We start from the raw sequence: 21,695 nt of genomic DNA on the forward strand, positions 1-21,695 counted from the left end.
TAACTGTTATTGTGTTACGTCTTACATGTTAGTATTAAATTAATCCCTAATCACCGCATGTAACATGTTCACATATTTCTAATTATAAATTTAGAATAATAATTTCTTAAAAATCAATAATGCTAATTTAATTTTGAAAGTTTATAATTTCTATTAAGTTATAATAACATTACTAATTTTTAAAGTTATTAAACTAATAATATTAGAATTAGAAATTCACAATACTCAAATCAAAATAATATCAAAATACAATACTAGTTTATTAGTAGTTAAGGCCATTGATTTTAGAAAGATGAAAATCCAACCATTGATTAAGTTAGCAATCCATGTAATTGGACATTCTCAATTCTCATTGGTCAAAAAAGAATGTCATGGATTATGAATTAAAACCATTGATTTGAAAAAGATCAAAATCCAACCATTGAATCCCTCCCTATCCCTAAACCTCCCTCTTTTGTCTTTTCTCTCATACTCGTTCCTCACAGCCTCCCTCTTCATCTTCCTCATTCCTCTTCCATCTTCACGTACACCATTGAATCTTCAGCATTCTCTTACGCGTCGTTGTCCGCTGTTGGTCTTCGCAGTTTCACCGGCGCCGTTCGAGTGGAAAGCAGTGGAAAACGAAAAAGGGTTTCACAAAGAGGAAATAGAAGATGGATCGAAAAGAAGAGTGAGTTCACTTTTTTTTTGTTGATTCTTTCATTTCTCTCTTTCTCTCTCTTCTTTATATCTCTTAAGTAGTTTTCCGAATTTTCGTCAATTTTCAGTTACTACTTTTGATTCTTGAAGAAAGTAAAAATGGTGAATCCAGATATTATTCGTAGTGTTCTTGGAATAATTGGGAATGTCACTTCTTTCTTCCTCTTCCTTTCCCCGGCGCCTACAATATGGAGAATATGGAAGAATAAATCAGTGGAGGAATTCCAATTTCACACAATTGTGGCGGGAATAATCAACTGTATTATGTGGGTTTTTTACTCAATGCCATTTGTACATCCACATAGCATTCTTGATACAACCATCAATAGTGTTGGGCTGGTTACGTACATACGCTACAACTTGATATACTTGAGGTACTCTGACAACAAGAAAAGGAAAGCAATGGTGCTGTATTATCTCGTCGAGGTGTTGTTTTTGGCTGCCTTAATATGCATCGCAATCCTAGTATTCCACAGTCATACTTCGCTGTCTAACTTTGTTGGGATCTTTTGTGATGTCTTTGGGATCATTCTCTATGGTTCACCTCTTACTGTTATGTTTGCCACTGATCTTCCATTTTGGACTTGATTTTGGTGGTGAAGATTTGATATTTTACACTATAATTTTATCACATATACTTTCTCAATTGCTCTAGAAGATATTTGCTGCATTTTTATCACATCCATTTTTCGAGTTTTTACACTATAATTTTCACTGATAATAGCAGCACTTTTAATTCTTCTTTGATATGCAACTCAGTTTTGCTCTCTCTTGTGGGTTTTCTTGTTCAACCATCTGTGCTTTTTTTCTGCCTAGATTTGATGTTGTGTTTTTGGAGTTGATGCTTTACTTGTTGGCTTTGTCGATTTTTTTTTTGTTTTCATTTTCTATATCTGATTTGCTTGCTTTTCCATTTTCATTTTTTGTTTTAATTTTCTTATCTGAATGTTAGTTTTTTCATTTTCGTGCAACTAAAAATAATATCATGCCATTGCGTGCTACTACTACCGGCTAAGCCAATTTTTGTACAAGTTATTACAGCTTTGTTATAATAATATTTGTTATTAAACTAATATTTACTATATGCATGTGTTGCAGGTGCTTGCGGAATCCAACTATTCAAACAATTGAAGAATAATATGAGGAAGAAAATAGCATGACACTAACAAAGACTGATGCAATTGAAAAATGGAATGACACTATTCAAACTATTATATATCTTTTTTTTCTCTCTCTTGTAGTTTCCAATTTCTTTTTACTGTAACAATTGTGAACAACCAACTAGACATGTTAGTTGATTAAGGTGTTTATATAAATGACAATTATTTTTATCTATATAGTAGCTTTTTATTGATTCATTAAATTGTTTTTGTTTGTTTACTTTTAGTATTAATATAGCATATATATGTATAATTCATAAATCTTATACTGTAAAATGTGTAGTTGCCCCTAATAGTTTAATAAAAATGTCAAAAGTTGCACCTAAAAACATCTTTAGCGACTAACTTATGGTTGCATTAGAGGCAACATATAATTAGAGATGGATTTATGGTGCCTCTAAATATAAGTGGTCTTATCAGCAATATAACTTGTGTGCCCCAAAAAGGTGGCATTAGGGCAACCTATTATTAGCGACAGACATATGGTTGCCTCTAAACGTAAGAGGCTTTAGCAGAACTGTAACTTGTGTGCCTCAAAAGGTGGCATTAGGGAAACCTATTATTAGCGACAGACATATGGTTGCCTCTAAATACATTCTATCAGTCTTTAGCCGCACCATAACTTGTCTGCCTCTAAATGACGCATTAGGGGCAACCTATAATTAGCGACAGTCATATGTTTGTCTCTAAACTTGAGAGTCTTTAGCAGATACCATAATTTGTCTGCCTCTAAAACATGGCATTAGGGGCAACCTTTAATTAGCGACAGGCATATGGTTGTCTCTAAACATAAGAGTCTTTAGCAACACCATAACTTGTCTGCCTCTAAAACGTGGCATTAGGGGCAACCTATAATTAGCGACGGACTATTAGAGGCAACAAAAAATTGTTTCTAAACACCATTAGAGGCTACAAATATATATTTAGATGCAATTTTGGATTGCCTCTATATGTATTTTTTTTTTTGTAGTGTTTTCTATATCAATTTTTAGGGTAAACCAAGCAAATTTTCCTTTCCTTTCCTGTTATTCATGGAATGAAGTATTTCAAGCGAAAGAACAATATTAACTTTCGGACCTCTAACTATAATAAAATAATTTTTATTAGTGGGGATCCAACTAGGAATGATAGGCTTTATTCTATTGACAATGATCTTAGTCACTATTTTCTATAATATATTGCAAAGGCTAATAGGTCTTAGTTGCTTGACTGAGGACGGGTTATCCACTTTAAGAATTAAACAAATTAAAATGTTGCAAATATTCTCTGAAATTTTTCCTAAGGTGAACCATCCGACAAGGGAATGATGAAGACCATTGTGGGTTAGGGCCCACGTGTTTAAGAAGAACACAAGATCTTGTCCTAGTATTTGAATATTGTGTTTTATCTATGCATTTTATTTTGTCGCTTAGTCGCTCGTTGGACCGTCGTAACAACTTTTTGGACATAGAGTTTGGGTCCTAAAAGAGTTGCCCAAAAAACATATATTTTGATAGATACAAAAATGACTTTTGAAGCTTGTAACCCTCCTTATTGTAATCCCCCCTTTAATGCCCAATTGAATCCCTTTTGTTATAGCTATTGTACCCCCCCCCCTTTTTACTCCTCTTTTACATTAGTCATATTTCCTCCCTAAACCAGTCAATTATCACTAGGGGAAAAAAAGGAAGGGCTGCGCAGGAAGGGCTGCGCTTTTCATAAAAGCGCAGCCCTACATAACAGAAGGGCTGCGCTTTTGAAGAAAAGCGCAGCCCTTCTCACATTAGAAGGGCTGCGCTTTTAAAAAATCGCAGCCCTTCACTTTGAGAAGGGTTGCGCTTTTTGAAAAAGCGCAGCCCTACTTTGTGAAGGGGTGCGCTTTTTCAAAAAGCGCAACCCTTTTCAGAGTGAAGGGTTGCGCTTTTTTAAAAACGCGCACCACTTCGTTCAATTTTTTTTTATTATTATTGAAGCGCGCATGTACAGTAACCCATATACTCCAACTCTATTTTTCCCACTTTCCTCTTAGAGAATTACGAGCGAAAAAATCGAGTGCACCACCACCACCTTGCGAGCCTAATTCGAGTGCACCACCACCACCCACATTGCTCCACCACTTTGCGCGACCACCACTGCTGCCCACACCAGTGCTGCCGACGCCATTGCTGCCCATGCCACTGCTGCGCGCCACCCACATTGCTCCACACTTTGCGCGACCTAACTCTGCTGCTCCACCACTACCTGCGCGCCACCCACCACTACCCTTCTCTTCTCTTCTCTTCTCTTCTCTTCTCCCCATTTGAGTGGTTAATTAGGTATGAATTAATTTTGTTTTTAAGTTACTTTTGTTTTTTCTTAATTGAATTAAATGAATGTGCAATGTGGGTTTTGTCAATTGTAGGAAGAAGAGGCTAAGGAAGTTTTCTCTTTCATTGCTCGTCGTTGGTGTTAAGAGGTAACTATTTAACATGTACACAAAGTTGATAATTTAGTGATGTATATATGTATTTTATAATGTATATATATTTGTTGATATGAGATTGTATGAAAACGCAATGTGATTTAGCTATATATGAAATCTACAAGTTGTTTGAATCATCATCATATATGCCTAGATACCCGTTCAAGACTTACTCATTAGGAGTAAGTCTTGAATAGTCCCCGGTTTGGGACTGTTCTTGGACGTTTGATCTCACTTAGGTGGTGAATGTGTGTCTTCTTTTCAATTCTGAGGAAAATCTTGGCTTATCGTTTCTCTACATTGTTCTCTGGGTACATATGTAGATAAGCAATTATCTACATTGTGTACTTGGAGAACTGTAGGGAAATGCTGCCGGATTTTCCTTAGAATTGAAAAGTTGGCATATATTCACTAGTGAGATTAGACGTCCAAGGATGGGTTAGGTTGGAGTGATAAGGACCTTTGACTGCATGCATACAATTGAACATGTCACTATCTTAGCTTGTTGTATACGTGTGTGATTTGAATATGTGAGTGTGTGTACTTTAATAATGATTGATGCATTATAATGAATGTTGTGTTTAATTATTAGAGGTGGTCTTCTTGAATGAGATGGATCGTACTTGGATGTATGGTAGTCGTGAATCGATTGAGTTTGTGAATGGGGTCTCGGAATTCTGTAGAAGTGCATTAGAATATCAAACATCCTCTGGAGCAGTCGACTTTTATTGTCCTTGTTTGGATTGTAGAAATGTGAGCAAGGTTAGTAGTATACATGTGGTTAGGGAGCATGTCTTTCGCCTGGGTTTAGGCCTCAATACCACGTATGGTTTGGCATGGTGAGCAGGGGAGGTATATGGGAAGCTCTGGAGTAAAGAATGATGTATGTGAAGAAAAAAGAAGGATGATGATGAGTTAGGGGATGAGAATTTGGATGATGAATTTGGAGATGACGATAGGGATCGGGTAGACGAGATGATACACGAGGTTGAAGATCAGTCGTGTAGACGACCTCGTATTTTTGAGTCTATGTCTCAGGCTGCTGAAAAGCCGTTGTATCCAGGTTGTACAAAGTACACCAAACTTTCCGCGGTGGTAACACTGTTCAACATTAAGTCGAACGCTGGTTGGACGGACTCTAGTTTCACATCGTTGTTGGAAGTTTTAGCTGAGATGCTCCCTGATGGAAATGAACTGCCAAAGTCGTACTATTATGCGAAGAAGCTGATGTGTCCTTTGGGTTTAGAGTACGAGCGGATACATGCTTGTCCTAACGATTGTGTGCTTTATCGTAATGAGTATGGCATTTACATGAGTGTCCACGTTGTGGATTGTCGAGGTACAAGCGTGAAGGAGCTGGAGGTAGTGAAGGACCACCAGCCAAGGTGTTGTGGTATCTACCCATAATACCTAGATTTAAGCGCATGTTCTCAATTAAAGGAGATGCGAAGAATTTGAGGTGGCATGCAGATCGTAGGAAGAAAGACGGTCTGCTCAAGCATCCGGCTGATTCGCCTGAGTGGAAAACTATCGACAGGGTGCATAAGTCATTTGGTAATGAGGATAGGAATCTGAGGCTTGGATTATGTACGGATGGCATGAACCCTTTTGGCAATCTCAGCTCGCAGCATAGTACATGGCCAGTAGTTTTAGTGGTTTACAACTTGCCTCCTTGGTTGTGCATGAAACGCAAGTACATGATGTTGCCGCTTCTTATATCGGGGCCCAAACAACCTGGAAATGACATAGATGTATACCTTCAGCCGCTTGTTGAAGATTTACAGAAGATGTGGAACGAAGGAGTGTTAGTATTTGATGCGTATGCTAATGAGATGTTCACTCTGCGTGCCATGCTTTTTTGTACTATGAACGATTATCCAGCTTATGGGAACTTATCTGGGTATAAGACTAAAGGAAAACAACCTTGCCCGATTTGTTTAGATGACATGAAATCTACACACCTTAAGGGCTGCAAACATGTGTATATGCGCACACGAAGGCTCCTCAGCCGCGACCATCCCTATCGGTTTAAGAAGAAGGCATTCGATGGGACGGTTGAAGAAGAAGTTGCTCATAGACCATTAACTGGTACTGAAGTTTATAATCAGGTGAAGGGCATTGAAACAGTCTTTGGTAAACCTGCTAGTGAGGTTGATACGACCTACAGGATTATGGAAAAAACAGTCCATTTTTTGGAAACTCCCATATTGGAAAGATCTAAAGGTCAGACATTGTTTGGATGTCATGCACATAGAGAAGAATGTTTGTGAAGCTATTATCGCGACACTTATGAATATTCCGGGCAAGACAAAAGATGTTAAGGCGTCACGACTTTACTTGGAAAAAGAGGGGATTCGACCAGAGTTGTGGGCTCAGAAAAGGGACGGAAGGAAGAAGAAAAGAGGGGAGGAAAGGGTTGATGATGAAACTCAGAAAAGTAAAAAGGTGGAGGATTCGGAGAAGAATTATTTGCCACCAGCTTGCTACACGATGTCGCGTGCAGAGAAACGGATTTTTTGCGAGTCATTGTATGGCATTAAGGTCCCTACTGGCTACTCATCGAATATGAAGCGCTTTGTTACCTTAAATGGTGAGTTGAAGTTATCGAGTATGAAATCGCACGATTGTCATGTCATGATGCAAGTATTCTTACCGATTGCAATTCGTGGGATACTTCCAAAGCATGTGAGGCACACCATTACAGAACTGTGTTCATTTTTTCATTCAATCTGCAGCAAAGTCCTAGACCCGTCGACCCTCGATTCCTTGCAGCCAGAGTAGTTGAAACTCTATGCAAATTTGAGATGTATTCCCCCCCGCATTCTTTGACATTATGGTCCATCTCATTGTCCATCTAGTTCGAGAAATTAAGCTGTGTGGTCCAGTGTTTTTGAGGTGGTGCTATCCTTTTGAGAGATATATGGGAACTTTGAAGGATAAAGTTCGGAATCCTGCACAACCAGAAGGTAGTATAATTCAAGGGATTGTGGGTGAAGAGATCAGTAATTTTGTGGCTGAGTATTTTGCTAGTGTTGATCCTGTTGGACTTCCGACATCCCGACACGAGGGCAGACTTGAGGGCAAGGGTACAATTGGTTCAAAATTGATCACACCTTCCGTAGAAAAGCGTAAACAAGCTCACTTATTTGTATTGCATCACGTACCAGATGTCCATCCTTATTTAAGTGAACATATGGAGGAATTACGTGTTAGCAATCCTGGAAAAGGAGTGAGGGCATTGACGCAAATGCATAACAAGACTTTCATTGATTGGTTTCATAAACGAGTACTCAATGATTTGGATGAAAGTGTTCCTGAAACAGTCAAGTGGTTAGCATTTGGTCCTCGTGAACTGTACGCTCTTATGAGGGTTATGATATTAATGGGTATACGTTTTGGACTGAACGTCAAGATCTGAAGTCAAGATCGCAACAAAATAGTGGTGTTTCACTTGTGGCGTCGTCTACACAATATGCAAGCTCGAAAGATAAGTCGCTGTACATGCTGAAAGCAACTATTATGGGCGAATACAAGAAATATGGGAGCTGGACTACTGTACTTTTAATATTTGCCTCTTGTGTTGCAGTGGGTTGACATAATCGACGTTGTGTAAGAAACGATGATCCTTGCGGTTTCACTCTTTTGACCTTAGTCGTCTACGTGAAACTGAGGAGCCATTTGTAATTGCATCACAAGTCAAGCAAGTATTTTTTGTAACTGATCCTGCTGATCATAAGTGGTCAATTGTTGTACCTGGTAAAAGGAGTATCCTCGGTATTGGTGATGTTGATAATGAGGAAGAATATGATGCATTTGAGGACCTCCCCCCTTTTACCTATCCTAAATTGTGTGGAAGATGATGTGAATATGTCGGAGAACTATATGCGTGTAGATCACACGGAAGGGATACATGTACTTGAGGATCCTAAGAAACGGCGGAAGCTCAATAAATCATGAGACATAAACTCAGGTTTGTGTAATTTCTCCAATTTGTAACTATTTTGGCCTTTTGCTCCCAAATCGTACTTATCGAGTATTTAACCCCAAATTTCTTTGAACATGATTATATGAGATAATATAACTAGTTGTAGATTTTAGGCTTTAATTTGTTGTTGGTTGCATTTCGGGAACGAAAAGGCCATTTCCGGCCTATTTTGGCCTTTTCGCTCCCAAAATGTACTTATCAAGTGATTTAACCCCAAATTTTTTTGAACATGATTATATGATGTATAATATAACTAGTATGTAGATTTTAGGCTTTAATTTGTTGTTGGTTGCATTTCGGGAACGAAAAGGCCATTTCCGGCCTATTTTGGCCTTTTCGCTCCCAAATGTACTTATCAAGTGATTTAACCCAAATTTTCTTTGAACATGATTATATGAGTATAATATAACTAGTATGTAGATTTTAGGCTTTAATTTGTTGTTGGTTGCATTTCGGGAACGAAAAGGCCATTTCGGCCTATTTGCCTATTTTGGCCTTTTCGCTCCAAAATGTACTTCAAGTGATTTAACCCCAAATTTTCTTTGAACATGATTATATGAGGTATAATATAACTAGTATGTAGATTTTTAGGCTTTAATTTGTTGTTGGTTGCATTTCGGGAACGAAAAGGCCATTTCCGGCCTATTTTGGCCTAATTTGGCCTTTTCGCTCCTATTGCACCCCTCCCCCACCCTCCCACTTCCCCCCTCCCCCTGCTGGACTCCGTCCGCCTCCCCCTGCTGCCCCCCTCCCCCTGTTGCACCCTCCCCTACTGCCCCCTCCCCTGCTGCACGGCACCCTCCCCTCACCTCCCACTGCTGGCTGTTGCTCCCTCCCCCTGCTGCACCCCTCCCCATCCCCTCCCCTGCTGCACCCTCTCCCCTCCCCCTGCTGCCCCCCTCCCACTGCTGCCCCCTCCCACTGCTGCCCCCTCCCCTACTGCCCCCTCCCCTGCTGCACCCTCCCTGCTGCCCCCCTCCCTGCTGCACCTCCCCCGCTGCTCCCTCCCCTGCTGCCCCTCCTCCCTGCACACCCTCCCTCTGCCCCTTGCACCCCTCCCCATGCCCTCACCCCGCCCCTGCTCCCCTCCCCTGACACCCCTCCCCTGCCCCTCCCATGCTGCCCCCTCCCCATGCGCCCTCCCCCTGCTGCCCCTCCCCACTCACCCCTCCCGCCCTAAATGTGTTTTTTTTTAATTAATGCGTATGTTTGTACAATTTCAGGGACATGGCGGAGGTGCATACGGATACGAGTGCGGAACACACTACCGAGGATGAGTGTTTCGATTACGAAAAGGAACGGCGGCAATTGGTTAAGGCTCGCCGTGAAGAAAAAGGTTTACAAAGGCCAAGTAAGAACTTGGAGACGAAAAAGAGGAAAGGAAGGGGACCTACAAAGTCACTAGGGAAACCCACCCTAATGACTTTGGAGTACGATCATTTGGGGCAACCTTGTGGAAAATGGCGTCAAAAGTATGCCATGCAAGTTGGGATTTGCATGCATAAGCTCTCCATTCTCCACTCATGGAAAGAGGTGCCCGAGTCTTTGAAAAGATGATTTGGGAAGATACTATGGTAAGCTTCGCGTACAATAACGTTTAGAATCTTAACACTTTAGTTAAATATACTATGTAATATTTACTAATTTGTGAAATGCATTTTTTGTAGAATCAATTCCATATTGCAAATGATGAACAAGAAGAATGTGTTTCTATCCGCGGTTGCCCAGAGGTTCCGAGACTTCAAGGCCAAGCTAGTGTCGGGGTGGATCACGAAGCGGAGAAAAGTCGGGGGTACAAAGAAGAAGAAAATCTACGGGGAGCAACACATTCTTCTTCTGAGGCTTCCCGGACACATCATTTGAGGCGCCCTCCAAGTTCCATATCAGATATGGAGGCATATCACACCTGAGGAGTGGCATGCATTTGTTGCACAAAAAACAACCCCGAAGCTGTTGTAAGAATATTTTACTAGCTAAGATTTAATACTTTTAGATCCAATATTATTGTATAACACCATATCTAACCTTTGTTTATATTTGTGTGTTTCAGGCATCTCGTGGAAAAATAGCGCGAATGCAAAAGCTAGGAAGTACTATCACCATCTGGGTTCTCAGTCGTATGGTCAGGCGAGAGAATCGTGGATGTATAGCCATTACCCCACGATTGCGTCGACCACGGCATCGGGCACTAGCTCTACGACGACAGTTGCACAGCTCGGCAACCAGATAGAGTGCTCGATTGGTGGTGTTCCATGCATGGGGTTGATGCAAAGGGACAGAGAGTCATACCTGATCCCGGAACAAAACAGATAGCTAATGCCATTGTAAGTACATATTATAAGTTTTTGATAAGGTAACATAATAATATAACTTGTGCGCTCACGAGTATTTCTCTCTTATCCTTATGCAGATTGGCTTGAAGGAAAAGGAGGCAACTGGTGAGTTCACTCCTAGAGGACAAGTTGATGCCTTACACGAGACTCTAGGACGGGACCAATATGGACGTGTGAGGGGCGTAGGAGGTGTCCGCCTCGGGGTGAGAAAGGTGTATGGTGATCAATACACCTCTACGTCAAAATCCAGTGCCTCTAGTGTCAATTCAGCAGCTTCCATAGATGTGGAGGCTATGAAAGCCCAGATTCGGGAGGAGCTCAGAGCGGAGATGACTCAGAATTTCAACGCCATTTTGGCGCAGATGGGCTTACCGACTTTTGGTGCTTTCTCGCAGGGCAGTGTTCCTACGCAGCCTGTTCTACGCAGCCTCATCCAGATCCGGAGTTCACGGTAATCATTTAATATCACAACTATTGTTCTTAAATATGTTGTTTCATAGACTAACTATGAATAGAGTTTTTTTTAAAGGAAGAGACACCATGTGAGCTATTAGCTCAAGGAGATGGTCATGGCAGTTTCATTGTCGTTGCTTATGGCTCTGCACACCCCCTAGGGACCGGGTACGATTGCACAACTAGCCAGTCGCTGATATTCACTATGTGGTCAGCGTTTCAGACATCGTGCCCGGTTTCGAAGGTTTACCTCTTCCGCTGCCGAATGCAGAAGTTGGTGTACACTCAGTGACTGATGCCCTTGGCAGTTATGTTTTATGGCCGCGTGCATTGGTGCGGTTATCAGATCAGGTACAATAATTAACATAAGTTATATACATAGTTTTCTTTTATAGTTCCTATATATGATTGTAGTAATATCTTTTAATTTAACTAATTACTAGGGTTCGGGGAAGGCCGACAGGAAGGGAAAGAAGGTAGCTTCACCTCAGGAAGGCCGACGTGCCAAGTGGAGAAAGTAAATGTTTCTACGGCAAAGTCTCCACTCATTACGGAGATCGAGGTGGTGCAAGGCCTTACTCAACCGTCTTTTGGCTACATGAGTGCGCTAGCGATGTAGACATGAAGCAATGATTGAGATTAAGTTGTCGCACCACCAATTCCACTACTTTGAGGATTCATCGACCTTCATTTCTAAGGTTGATATTAAAGAATTCTTACTTGAGGAAGAGTTGAATGTTTCCATGATACAAACATTCATGAGGTAATACTTTATTAGTATATAAATTAATAAATATACATATATGCCTTAATTAAGTAGTATTCAATCCAACTAATAACTTCCATAATAAGTAAGTTTTATTTTAATCAATATGATTTCTCAGGCTATTATACAATGATTTGAGGCCATCTAGTGAGCCAATGTTTGGTTGGTTATGTCCAAGCTTAGTAGAGATCACAGTTGCGTACAAAACCAAAAGGTGGTGAAAGCATATCTCAAGGATTCTTTGCAAGCATGTTCTCGTCTTGGATATAAGATCATTCTTTTTCCTTACATTGAATCGTATGCTTCTTAAACTCGCTTATTACTTTAATTAAATTGACCTATTAGTTGTTCTACGATAATAATACATTTTTATTGTTGTAGGAACCATTGGACACTGATTGCAATATGTTTGTCACGTAATGAAGTCTACCACTTTGATTCTTTGCGTAAAGAAACAATACGGTCCTTACTAGTCAGATCATTGTTAAATTGGTAGCCTAATCGAAACTCAATATATGCACACTTATTAATATTAAATGTACATTTAATCTTATAATAATGTATTGATGTAGTGTGATGAAGGGGGTTATTGCTAGGGCTGTTCATAAAAACCGAAACCGAAAAATCGTCCCGAAAAACCGAAAACCCGGACTAAACGGGAGTAACTGAACAAGTAAAATTTGTCGTAACGGTTCGGTTGCCGAACCCGTAAAATTAGCGGTTAAACGGGTCGGTTACGGTTACAAATGTTGGATAAACGGTTTACCGAAAAAACCGATAAGTTTTTAATATTAATTTATTTTTAATAATAATTTTTATTTAAAAATAATAATTTTAAGAATGGGATCAGTGAGACACTTATTACTGATTACTGTATACTAAATAACTGAACTGTTGGGCAAATAAGTGAATAAGCACTACTCACATCCACATATGGCCATATGGCCCAACCAAAGCCCAAATATACTTATCCCAAATTTTTCACTTTTGAAGAATAACTCATCCACTCACCATTCATTCATCACGAAGTAAAGCTCAAGCTAGCCGCAAGCCGCTAGGTCATCTTCTTCTCCAAAGTTTCTCACTTTTTCTTTCATCAAGTTTCAACTTTGAACTAAAACCCAAACAAATTCAGATCTACAGAGTTTCCCTTTCAAACTCTAACATCGAAACTCAAAAGGCAAGGTTGTCTCACTCTTTTTATTACACGTCCTTCTCCTCTCTGTCTCACTTTCGCATAATCGGTAATTTGATGTTTAATTTCAGTTTTTGTTTAATTATGTGTTTTTGTATTAAATTTGTTCTAGTTGATGTTAGTATATTATGCATATTAAATTTGTTCGTATATTTTAGGAAGGACTCCGTATATTATGTTTCTATTTCTGCTATATTCCAATGTTCATTTTTATATTTATTATCTGCTTTAAAATTTTATAAATCTTGCAATAAGATAGTTACAGAGTATGAGACTATGAGTTATGAAATGGGGTTTGCTTGTAAGTTGTAACTTTGTTTCATATTTCACAGATGGATTCTAGCAGTGGAAATTTTAACTTCGACCCAACACCAGGATATCCTATCGAATCATCGGATGGTGATCTTGATAGCTCTGAAGACGAGGTAGAAGTTCTTCCCAAGGGATTTAATTTTACTACAAGTAATAAGAAGAAGGGGAAAAAGCGCAAGAGCTCTGTTGTAAGTGATGTTACCCCTACTGCTTTTAGGAAGAAAACTTCAATATATTGGGGTCATTATAATAAAACCAATGAACCTAATTCCGTTGAATGCAAATATTGTAAGACTCACATTGCTGCTAGCTCTGCAAATGGCACTAGTGGTATGAAAAATCACACATTAAGGTGCAAGAAGTTCCCTGCTAGGTTAGATAAGAAACAAAGGATGCTTGATTTTGAATCTCAAACAATTGTGAACGAACATGGAATTGCTGAAACTGTTAGTGTTCCAAAGTTATGGATATGGGATAAAGTAGTCTCAAGGAACTATCTTGCTAGGATGATCGTTGTGGATGAGTTACCTTTTAGTCATGTTGAACATGAAGGTTTTCGTGACTTTTGCAAATCTATGAATCCTGATTTTATTGTCCCTTCACGTTCCACAGTGACGAGAGATTGTTATAAGTTGTATGTTGAGGAGAGAAAGAATTTAAAATTGGTTTTGAATAGCTTGAGCTCTAGAGTTTGTCTCACTACTGATACGTGGACGTCGGGTCAAAACCTGAGTTATATGTGCCTTACTTGCCACTTTATTGACAATGATTGGAAGTTACAGAAACGTATTATAAATTTTTGTCCCATTAGTGGTCATAGTGGTGAGCTCATTGGTAAGCATGTTGAGAAGTGTCTTCTTGAGTGGAATTTGAAAAATATCTTGACTTTGACAGTTGATAATGCAAGCTCAAATGATTTGGCAATTCAATACTTGAAAAGGAGAGCTAATCATTGGGGTGGAAGTATATTAGATAGTAAGTACTCCCTCTGTTTTTTTTTATCTTTCTCACTTGAAATCTTGACACTATTCATGCATAGAGAGAATCTTCTCAAATGTTCTTAATTTATAAGAAAAAACATAGTCATGTGGGGTCTTGTTTGATTTGTCTCAATTAGTACTTTATTAATATTCAATCGTTATAATTTTTACTAATATATAATGAAAGATATTTAAGTTTTAAAACGTGCATTGGAAGACGCGCACAAGAAAGTGAGAATGATAAAAAAACAGAGGGAGTATTTACATATGCGTTGTGCTACCCATATTTTAAATTTGGTTGTTAAGGATGGACTGAGTGAAGTTAATGTTTCTGTGTTAAGAATACGTACTGCAGTGAAGTATGTTAGGTCATCTCACGCTAGGCTTAACCAATTTAAAGCTTGTATAATCGAAGAGGGAATGGAAAGCAAAAGTCTTGTTTGTTTAGATGTTGATACGAGATGGATTTCTACCTTTTTTATGCTTGAAAGTGCATTGAAGTTCAGGTTAGCATTTGAGAATTTGCGATCTAAAGGTGGGCAATACATTAAGGAGTTGAGGAAATTTGGTGGCCCACCTGAAGATAATGATTGGAATAATGTTGTTGGTTTGGTTCCTTTTTTAAGGATTTTTTATAATGCTACTTTAAAAATGTCCGGTAGTCTTTATGTCACTGGAAATTGTTATGTGCCTGAGATATACGGTGTTGGATTCTTAATTTCTGATCATTGCGATAACATTGACGCTAACATTCGGAATATGGCAAAAAAGATGAAAGTAAAGTACGACAAATATTTGGAAAATGTTGACAACATTAATATCTTTTTGTTTGTTGCCTTGATCTTGGATCCAAGGCATAAATGGGATTATGTGGAATGGGTAATTATGAATTTCTATGATCTCGAAAATGCCAAGTTGTTGTGCTCAAAGATTAATGTTGATCTACGTGATTTATTTGAATCATATAGCTCTACTTTACATCAACCAAAAAAGAAAACACCTAGTCATTCCTCCAATGCATCTACTAGCCATGAGAGGGGAACACTGGATCCTGAACAACTAATGAATATGAGATACAAGAGGGACAAGGGAGATGTGGGAGACATTGAGAAAAAAAAATGAACTACAAAAGTATTTAAATGATGAATGTGAACCAAGTGACACTAGTTTGGATATTTTGGGGTGGTGGAGGGATCAAACAAGGAGGTATCCCATTCTATGTAAAATGGCTAGAGAAATGCTTGCTATCCCAGTTTCCACAGTCGCATCGGAGTCTGCGTTTAGCAAAGGAGGCCGTGTATTAGATTCTTTTCGCACTTCTTTGACGCCAAGAATGGTGGAAGCATTAGTTTGTGCGCAAGATTGGTTGAGGACTACTCGTTCTCCACTTTCGAGAGAGGAAAGCATACTTGCATTAGAGGATTTGGAAGCCGGTAAGTGCTTTTGTTTGTACCTTATTTATATGCCTTCTTGCTGTCCTTTTCTTATTTTCATTTTTATAACAATTTTATTATTTTATATATATGTAGATATGGTGGATCTAACAATAGACCATCCCTCAATAATTGTCGAGGAGTCACTTCTGATGACTGATGATTGATGGAGGTTTGAAGCTTTGGAGTTGTATTACATACTGCCAACTGAACCTTTGTATTGCTGCTGCCTTTGTATTTGCTACCATACAGCCATACTACTTCTGTATTGCTGCTGGACTGCTATGTCTGCTAGTGAATTTTTTTTTTTTTCAGTAATGCTAGTGTAATTTGAATCGCTGCTATAGTGTATTGCTGCCTTGTAATTTGTATTATTGCTATAATGTCTGCAGTTTTTGCATTGTGGTTGTTCCAGGACCTTTAAGTATTAATTAAAGTTGTATTTTGACATTCAACAATTAATTGAACTTAGGGATTTATTGCTCTAATTTACTATTTTTTAATACGTTATGGTTACGTTTAACCGCATTACCGTACCGAATTAAGTGGTAACCGCTTCGGCGGTAACCGGTTTAAACGGTACGATTACGGTTCTTGAAAATGGCGTACCGACACTTCCGGTTACCGTACCAAAATTTCTTAACGGTACGGTAACCGTACCGTGAACACCCCTAGTTATTGCATCTGGACTTCGACAACCAAAACCTCCTGTTTGGCATTTAGTCGAGGTAACATGAGTAATTTTTTGCATCCTTTTATAGAAACACATAATACACATCTAACATGTCATTTATTGCATCTTTGGTGAATTTTAGTGTCCGGTACAAGTAGGTGGACGTGCGTGTGGGTATTACGTCATGAGGTTCATGCTCGATATCGTCAACCATTGCAAAGATGTTGGTGATCTTCGAAAGGTATGTAACTTTTAGGTTTCCCATTATTGTTTGTTGCATTTCCGGCCTATTTTGGCCTTTTCGCTCCCAAAATGTAGTTATGAAGTGATTTAACCCCAAAATTCTCTTGAACATGATTATATGAGCATAATATAACTAGTATGTAGATTCTTAGGCTTGCATATGTTGTTTGTTGCATTTCGGGAACGAAAAGGCCAATTCCGGCCTATTGGCCTTTTCGCTCCCAAAATGTACTTATCAAGTGATTTAACCCCAAATTTTATTTGAACATGATTATATGAGGTATAATATAACTAGTATGTAGATTCTTAGGCTTGCTATGTTGTTGGTTGCATTTCGGGAACGAAAAGGCCATTTCCGGCCTATTTTGGCCTTTTCGCTCCCAAAATGTACTTATGAAGTGATTTAACCCCAAATTCTCTTTGAACATGATTATATGAGACATAATACAACTAGTATGTAGATTTTTAGGCTTGCATTTGTTGTTGGTTGCATTTCGGGAACGAAGAGGCCATTTCCGGCCTATTTTGGCCTTTTCGCTCCCAAAATGTACTTATCAAGTCATTTAACCCCAAATCATCTTTGAACATGATTATATGAGATATATTATAACTAGTGTGTAAACTTTTAGGCTTGCATTTGATTTTGATTGAATTTCGGGAAGGTATATGTCATTTTAAGAAGTACTAACTACGGTAAAATGATTGAATTCTTATATGTGTGTTTATTCCTTGGTTGTTTTGCAAGTTTATGCGAATTCCACACCACGTTTGAGGAGGGTGGGCAGTGGGGGTGTGAGGGTGGGCAGGGGTGGGTGTGAGGGTGGGCAGTGGCAGAGGGAGGGTGGGCTGTTGTGTGCAGGAGCAGGAGCAGGGTCAAAAAAAAAATTTAGTGAAGGGCTGCGCTAGTTTGAACTAGCACAGCCCTTCTTGCTTAGAAGGGTTGCGCTAGTTCCAACTAGCGCAGCCCTTCATAGTAGCATGGCTCCTGGAGCCAGCAGCCCTTCAAGCTTAGAAGGGTTGCGCTAGTTAAAAAGGCGCAGCCCTTTTAAGCTTGAAGGGCTGCGCTTTTTAGTAAAAAGCGCAACCCTTCGTTGTGAAGGGCTGCGCTTTACTAGCGCAACCCTACTTAAAAAGTGAAGGGCTGCTATTGAAAGGGCTGCTGTCAAAAAGCGCAGCCCTGCAGGCCATTTTCAGCGCAGCCCTTCTTCATTTTTCCACTAGTGTATGCTCTACTTTCATACACTAAAATTCCTATCTATTTCAGACTAAAACCTCCTTTTGGATACTTTTGGTTTAATTTAATTTTGAACTTAAATTTAGTTTGATTAATTTATTATGAAAACCGTAGAGTGACATCTCCATCTTGACGATATTTTCGCTATCGTCTTTTCTTTACTAAAATGCCTACCTTTTCTTTATTTTCTCTTATCAAAGGACGAAGTGTTACATGGGAGCACCAATCAATAAGGATCTTAGTGAGCCATAGAATCTCTTCTTGATCTAAGATCTGGATAATTTTAGTTTGGAACTCTTATTCTAAGTTTAATTAGAAAGAGGAGTTGGGATGTTTTCGAAGGCTGAGTTGAGTCCCTTTTTAATCTTTTAATAGCATGATTTTACGTTGGTAAACACTTTCAAAGAACTCTTTTCAATTCTAGATTTGTTATTTTAGATTAAAAATAGGGGTATAGTTCCAAGCTAATTGCACTATTTGGTGAAAAGTGGGGTTAAGAACCCACATGGGTTCGAAGCGAAAAAGCTTTGGATCCATAGATCGAAAAGGGGAGTCTAGGGTAAGAAAAATGGAGCAATGATCGGAAGTAATTTCATGGAGATGATGGAGGGTGGATTTTGAAAATATATTGAACCACATGTCATTTACATAAACACGGTCAAGTCTTTCATGAATGAGGCATGCTTTCGTTTGTTATACCAAGTGAATTTAGAGCTACAAAATCCTAAATCAATTAACTTACCATCATCCAGGGTCTTATAAAAAAAATATGTTCTCCCTTGACTAATGGTCTTCCACCCCATTTTTCTCCTTGGGAAGATACCTTGTTAAAGTCACATATAACTACCCATGGAATATCAATAGTTGCTGCAATATCAGCTAGATTTGACCACAGACTTTTCTTGAATTAAAAGTAATGCTTGCATAAACTAGAGATAAAATAAAGTTTGGAAAAGATTTTTTACCTCCACCACCGCATGAAGGCCCTGACATTTCTCACCTAGGATTGTGAGTGCAAATCTAGAAGAATTCAAAAGGAAAAGAATTCATCCCGCAAACCCAAGAGGATCCACCAATTACCAGGTTTCAAAGCGAAGGAATAAAATAATTATTGATGTGCTTTGACGACTAGAGTGGGTTCCATCTAAGAAGATGATATACGGGTGATGAGTTTGAACAATGTGGCGCAATTCAGCTTAAACAAGGACCTTACATTTCCCCTTGTATTCCAAAAAATCATGGACATATTGTACAAGCGGCTTGGTTTATCCATCAATTTCATGGGAAATTCTCATATTGATCATTGCATTTGTGTGGCTTGTGAATGACCATCTCATTGACATTCTTTTGAGCTTGAATACGTCTCTTATCTTGGGCAGGAGAATGGATGGGTCTAGTCGTGGTCCATCTTGAGAAGAAGAAGTCTCTCCTCGTCCTCCTTTTCAACTTTCTTTTCCATCAACCATTTCAGAAATATTTGAGGGATATGAGGTAAGTGTAGAGTGTCTTGAAATTGTGGAAGGTGGACAAGAACTATGGCTCCTTCTTCGTTGTGCATCAAGCGATTTATAAGGTAAAAGGGAACTAGGGTAAGGATGAGGATCAGGTTCTTGACTTCTTGGAGAAATATCTCTATGAAGTTTTCTCCCTCTTTTTATAGATAGAAAATGTGGGGTTGTTTGACTTCTGGCTTTAGTAGCAATGGTGGGGTTGCGTTAATTCATAGGTAATTTCACTCCTTTATAACTAGGCGGGGTGGGGACGGGGAACTTTCTGGTGACGCTAGCGGTGGTGAAGTTGATGAATGGGGAGGGATGGATTCCATTTTCAGTTGCTCGGTTATTTTAAATGAGATGAGGTTTTCTAAAATTCGGTTATTGATACAGTGAATAGATCTGCCATTTCTGGGGGGTTTAACATGGTATTTTTAGGGGGGGAAAGGGGGTTGATAGGATCTGAGTCACGTTTCGACAATTTAGAGGCCATTACAAACACTTCTTCTTCCAAAGCCTAAAGATTTTGGAAAGTGTTTTGGTTTTCGAGTAAGGTGGCTGAGATTTGATGTTTTAGGGGGGGGCTATGTAGGGAGATGAGAAAGAATGGGGGTTTGGTTGAGATTTGTAGGGAGCAGTTTTTAAGATTTCACTGGGGCCTATTGGATAAAATGCGGGATTTAATTTTTTCTTTTTCTTTTGCTTTTTCTTTTTTTCTTTCTTTTTGTGGATTATTTTTTGTTCAGCAAATCAATCTTCTTCCTCAGATGGAAGCTTTTTGTTTTTGGAAAATTTATAGGACAAGATTTTGCTCCATAATCGAATGTTCCACGTCCATTACAAAACCAAGGCCATTAAGGTATTCTATTTCTTGGTAAACATTCTCTATCTATATTTCTTCAAGAACTTTCGGCCTCGACCAAAACGCATAGATTAGCATAACATTTACCTTCTCCATTTAGAGTGTTGTCAATTTTGTACTAGCTAGCCCAACTTGCGTCCTATTTTAATGAGGACAGCTTGTCGGAAAAGTTCAAGGGGTAGCTTTGGTAGCTTTACCCATACAACGCCGATATTACATTTAGCTAGGGAGGGTTTGAATCCCGACTCCCACGCTTGCACCCATATGTGGTGATTGTGAAGGCCCCAAAACCCATTAGCTAGGGTGGCTGATCTTTCTGAGATGGTATTACATTTAATGAATAAAAAATCCCTTGTCAAGTGATGTAAGATTAAGCAACGCAGTCAACTTCCATAGCTTGGCCAGGGGCTGATCTACTGGGGGTACAGTGGGTACAGTTGTACCCCCATTTTCAAAAAAAAATTTGAAGGAAATAAAAGCAAAAAGGAAAAAAAAAAAAAAAAAACGGGGTCCAAGACTGACAAAAGACGCTCCTCATTCCTCTCTCACTCACGAGTCACGCATCCCTATTCCCTAGTGATGGCCACTGGTGCGGGCTGGGCGGGGCGGACCATGAGTCGTAGTGGGCTGGGCTGAGATTTCACAGTCCAGGACCAGACCGTGAAATTCATGGATTGGGCGGGTTGGTCCACGGGCTGAAAAATCTTGACCCACACCGGTCTGTTACCGGTTTTCACGGTTCGTGGGTCTGGTGGTCTGGACCGAGCTGACGGGTCGGCATGAGAATTTTTTTTTCAAAATTATTTAATCATTGAAATTATTCATTATTGTTACATAAATTTTTAAAATGAATTAAAAATATATACAAATATAAATATTAATGAGTAATTTCATTATTTTTAAATTTGATTGAATTATAATATATGCAATTTGATTAAAATATATACAATTTGATTAAAATATACACAATTTGGTTCAATATTTACTTGGATTGGGCTGGTCTTGTTCATGGGTCGGGTTGGACCGGTTTTATGATCCGAGCTGGGAGGTTTTAGTAGTGGCCTTTAGTGGGCTGGGCTCAAGAAATATGGCCCACGGCCCACCCACCAATTTCACGGTTCGAGCTGGGCTAGACCAGGCTTTTTGCAAACCCGGCCCACACGAACCACGAGGTGGGCTGGACTGGATGGGCTGGATTGGCCCGCACTGTTGGCAACGTCTACTATTCCCTAATGCTACTCCCCTTCTTTCTCTCTCCTCTGTAACGGTTCTTTTTTCTTTTCTCTCTCTTTCTTTGTTTTTCGCCCGCCGGAGTGCCGGTGAGCCACTTTCACACTTTGCAGCCGGTGAGCCGAAGCCCATACTTGTAGACGTTGTTGTCGCCATTTTGCAACGCCGACTTCAACTTGTAGACGTTGTAGTTGTCGCCACTTT

General features: G+C 39.4%; 1 protein-coding gene and 1 long non-coding RNA gene across 2 annotated transcripts; both read left to right on the forward strand.

The window, feature by feature from the left end:
* Positions 1-798: 798 nt before the first annotated feature.
* LOC130590820 (bidirectional sugar transporter SWEET7b-like) lies at positions 799-1,287 on the forward strand. Its single transcript, XM_057393382.1, has one exon. The coding sequence runs from the start codon at positions 799-801 to the stop codon at positions 1,285-1,287; it is 489 nt and encodes a 162-aa protein (XP_057249365.1).
* A 10,406-nt stretch (positions 1,288-11,693) lies between these two features.
* On the forward strand, positions 11,694-12,316 carry LOC130590735 (uncharacterized). The gene is made up of 3 exons (XR_008968584.1): positions 11,694-11,833; positions 11,955-12,133; positions 12,218-12,316. It is a non-coding gene; the product is annotated as an uncharacterized LOC130590735 (long non-coding RNA).
* The last annotated feature ends 9,379 nt before the right edge of the window (positions 12,317-21,695 follow it).

The sequence above is a fragment of the Beta vulgaris genome, chromosome 3 (assembly GCF_026745355.1).
Source record: "Beta vulgaris subsp. vulgaris cultivar EL10 chromosome 3, EL10.2, whole genome shotgun sequence".
Lineage (NCBI taxonomy): Eukaryota > Viridiplantae > Streptophyta > Magnoliopsida > Caryophyllales > Amaranthaceae > Beta > Beta vulgaris.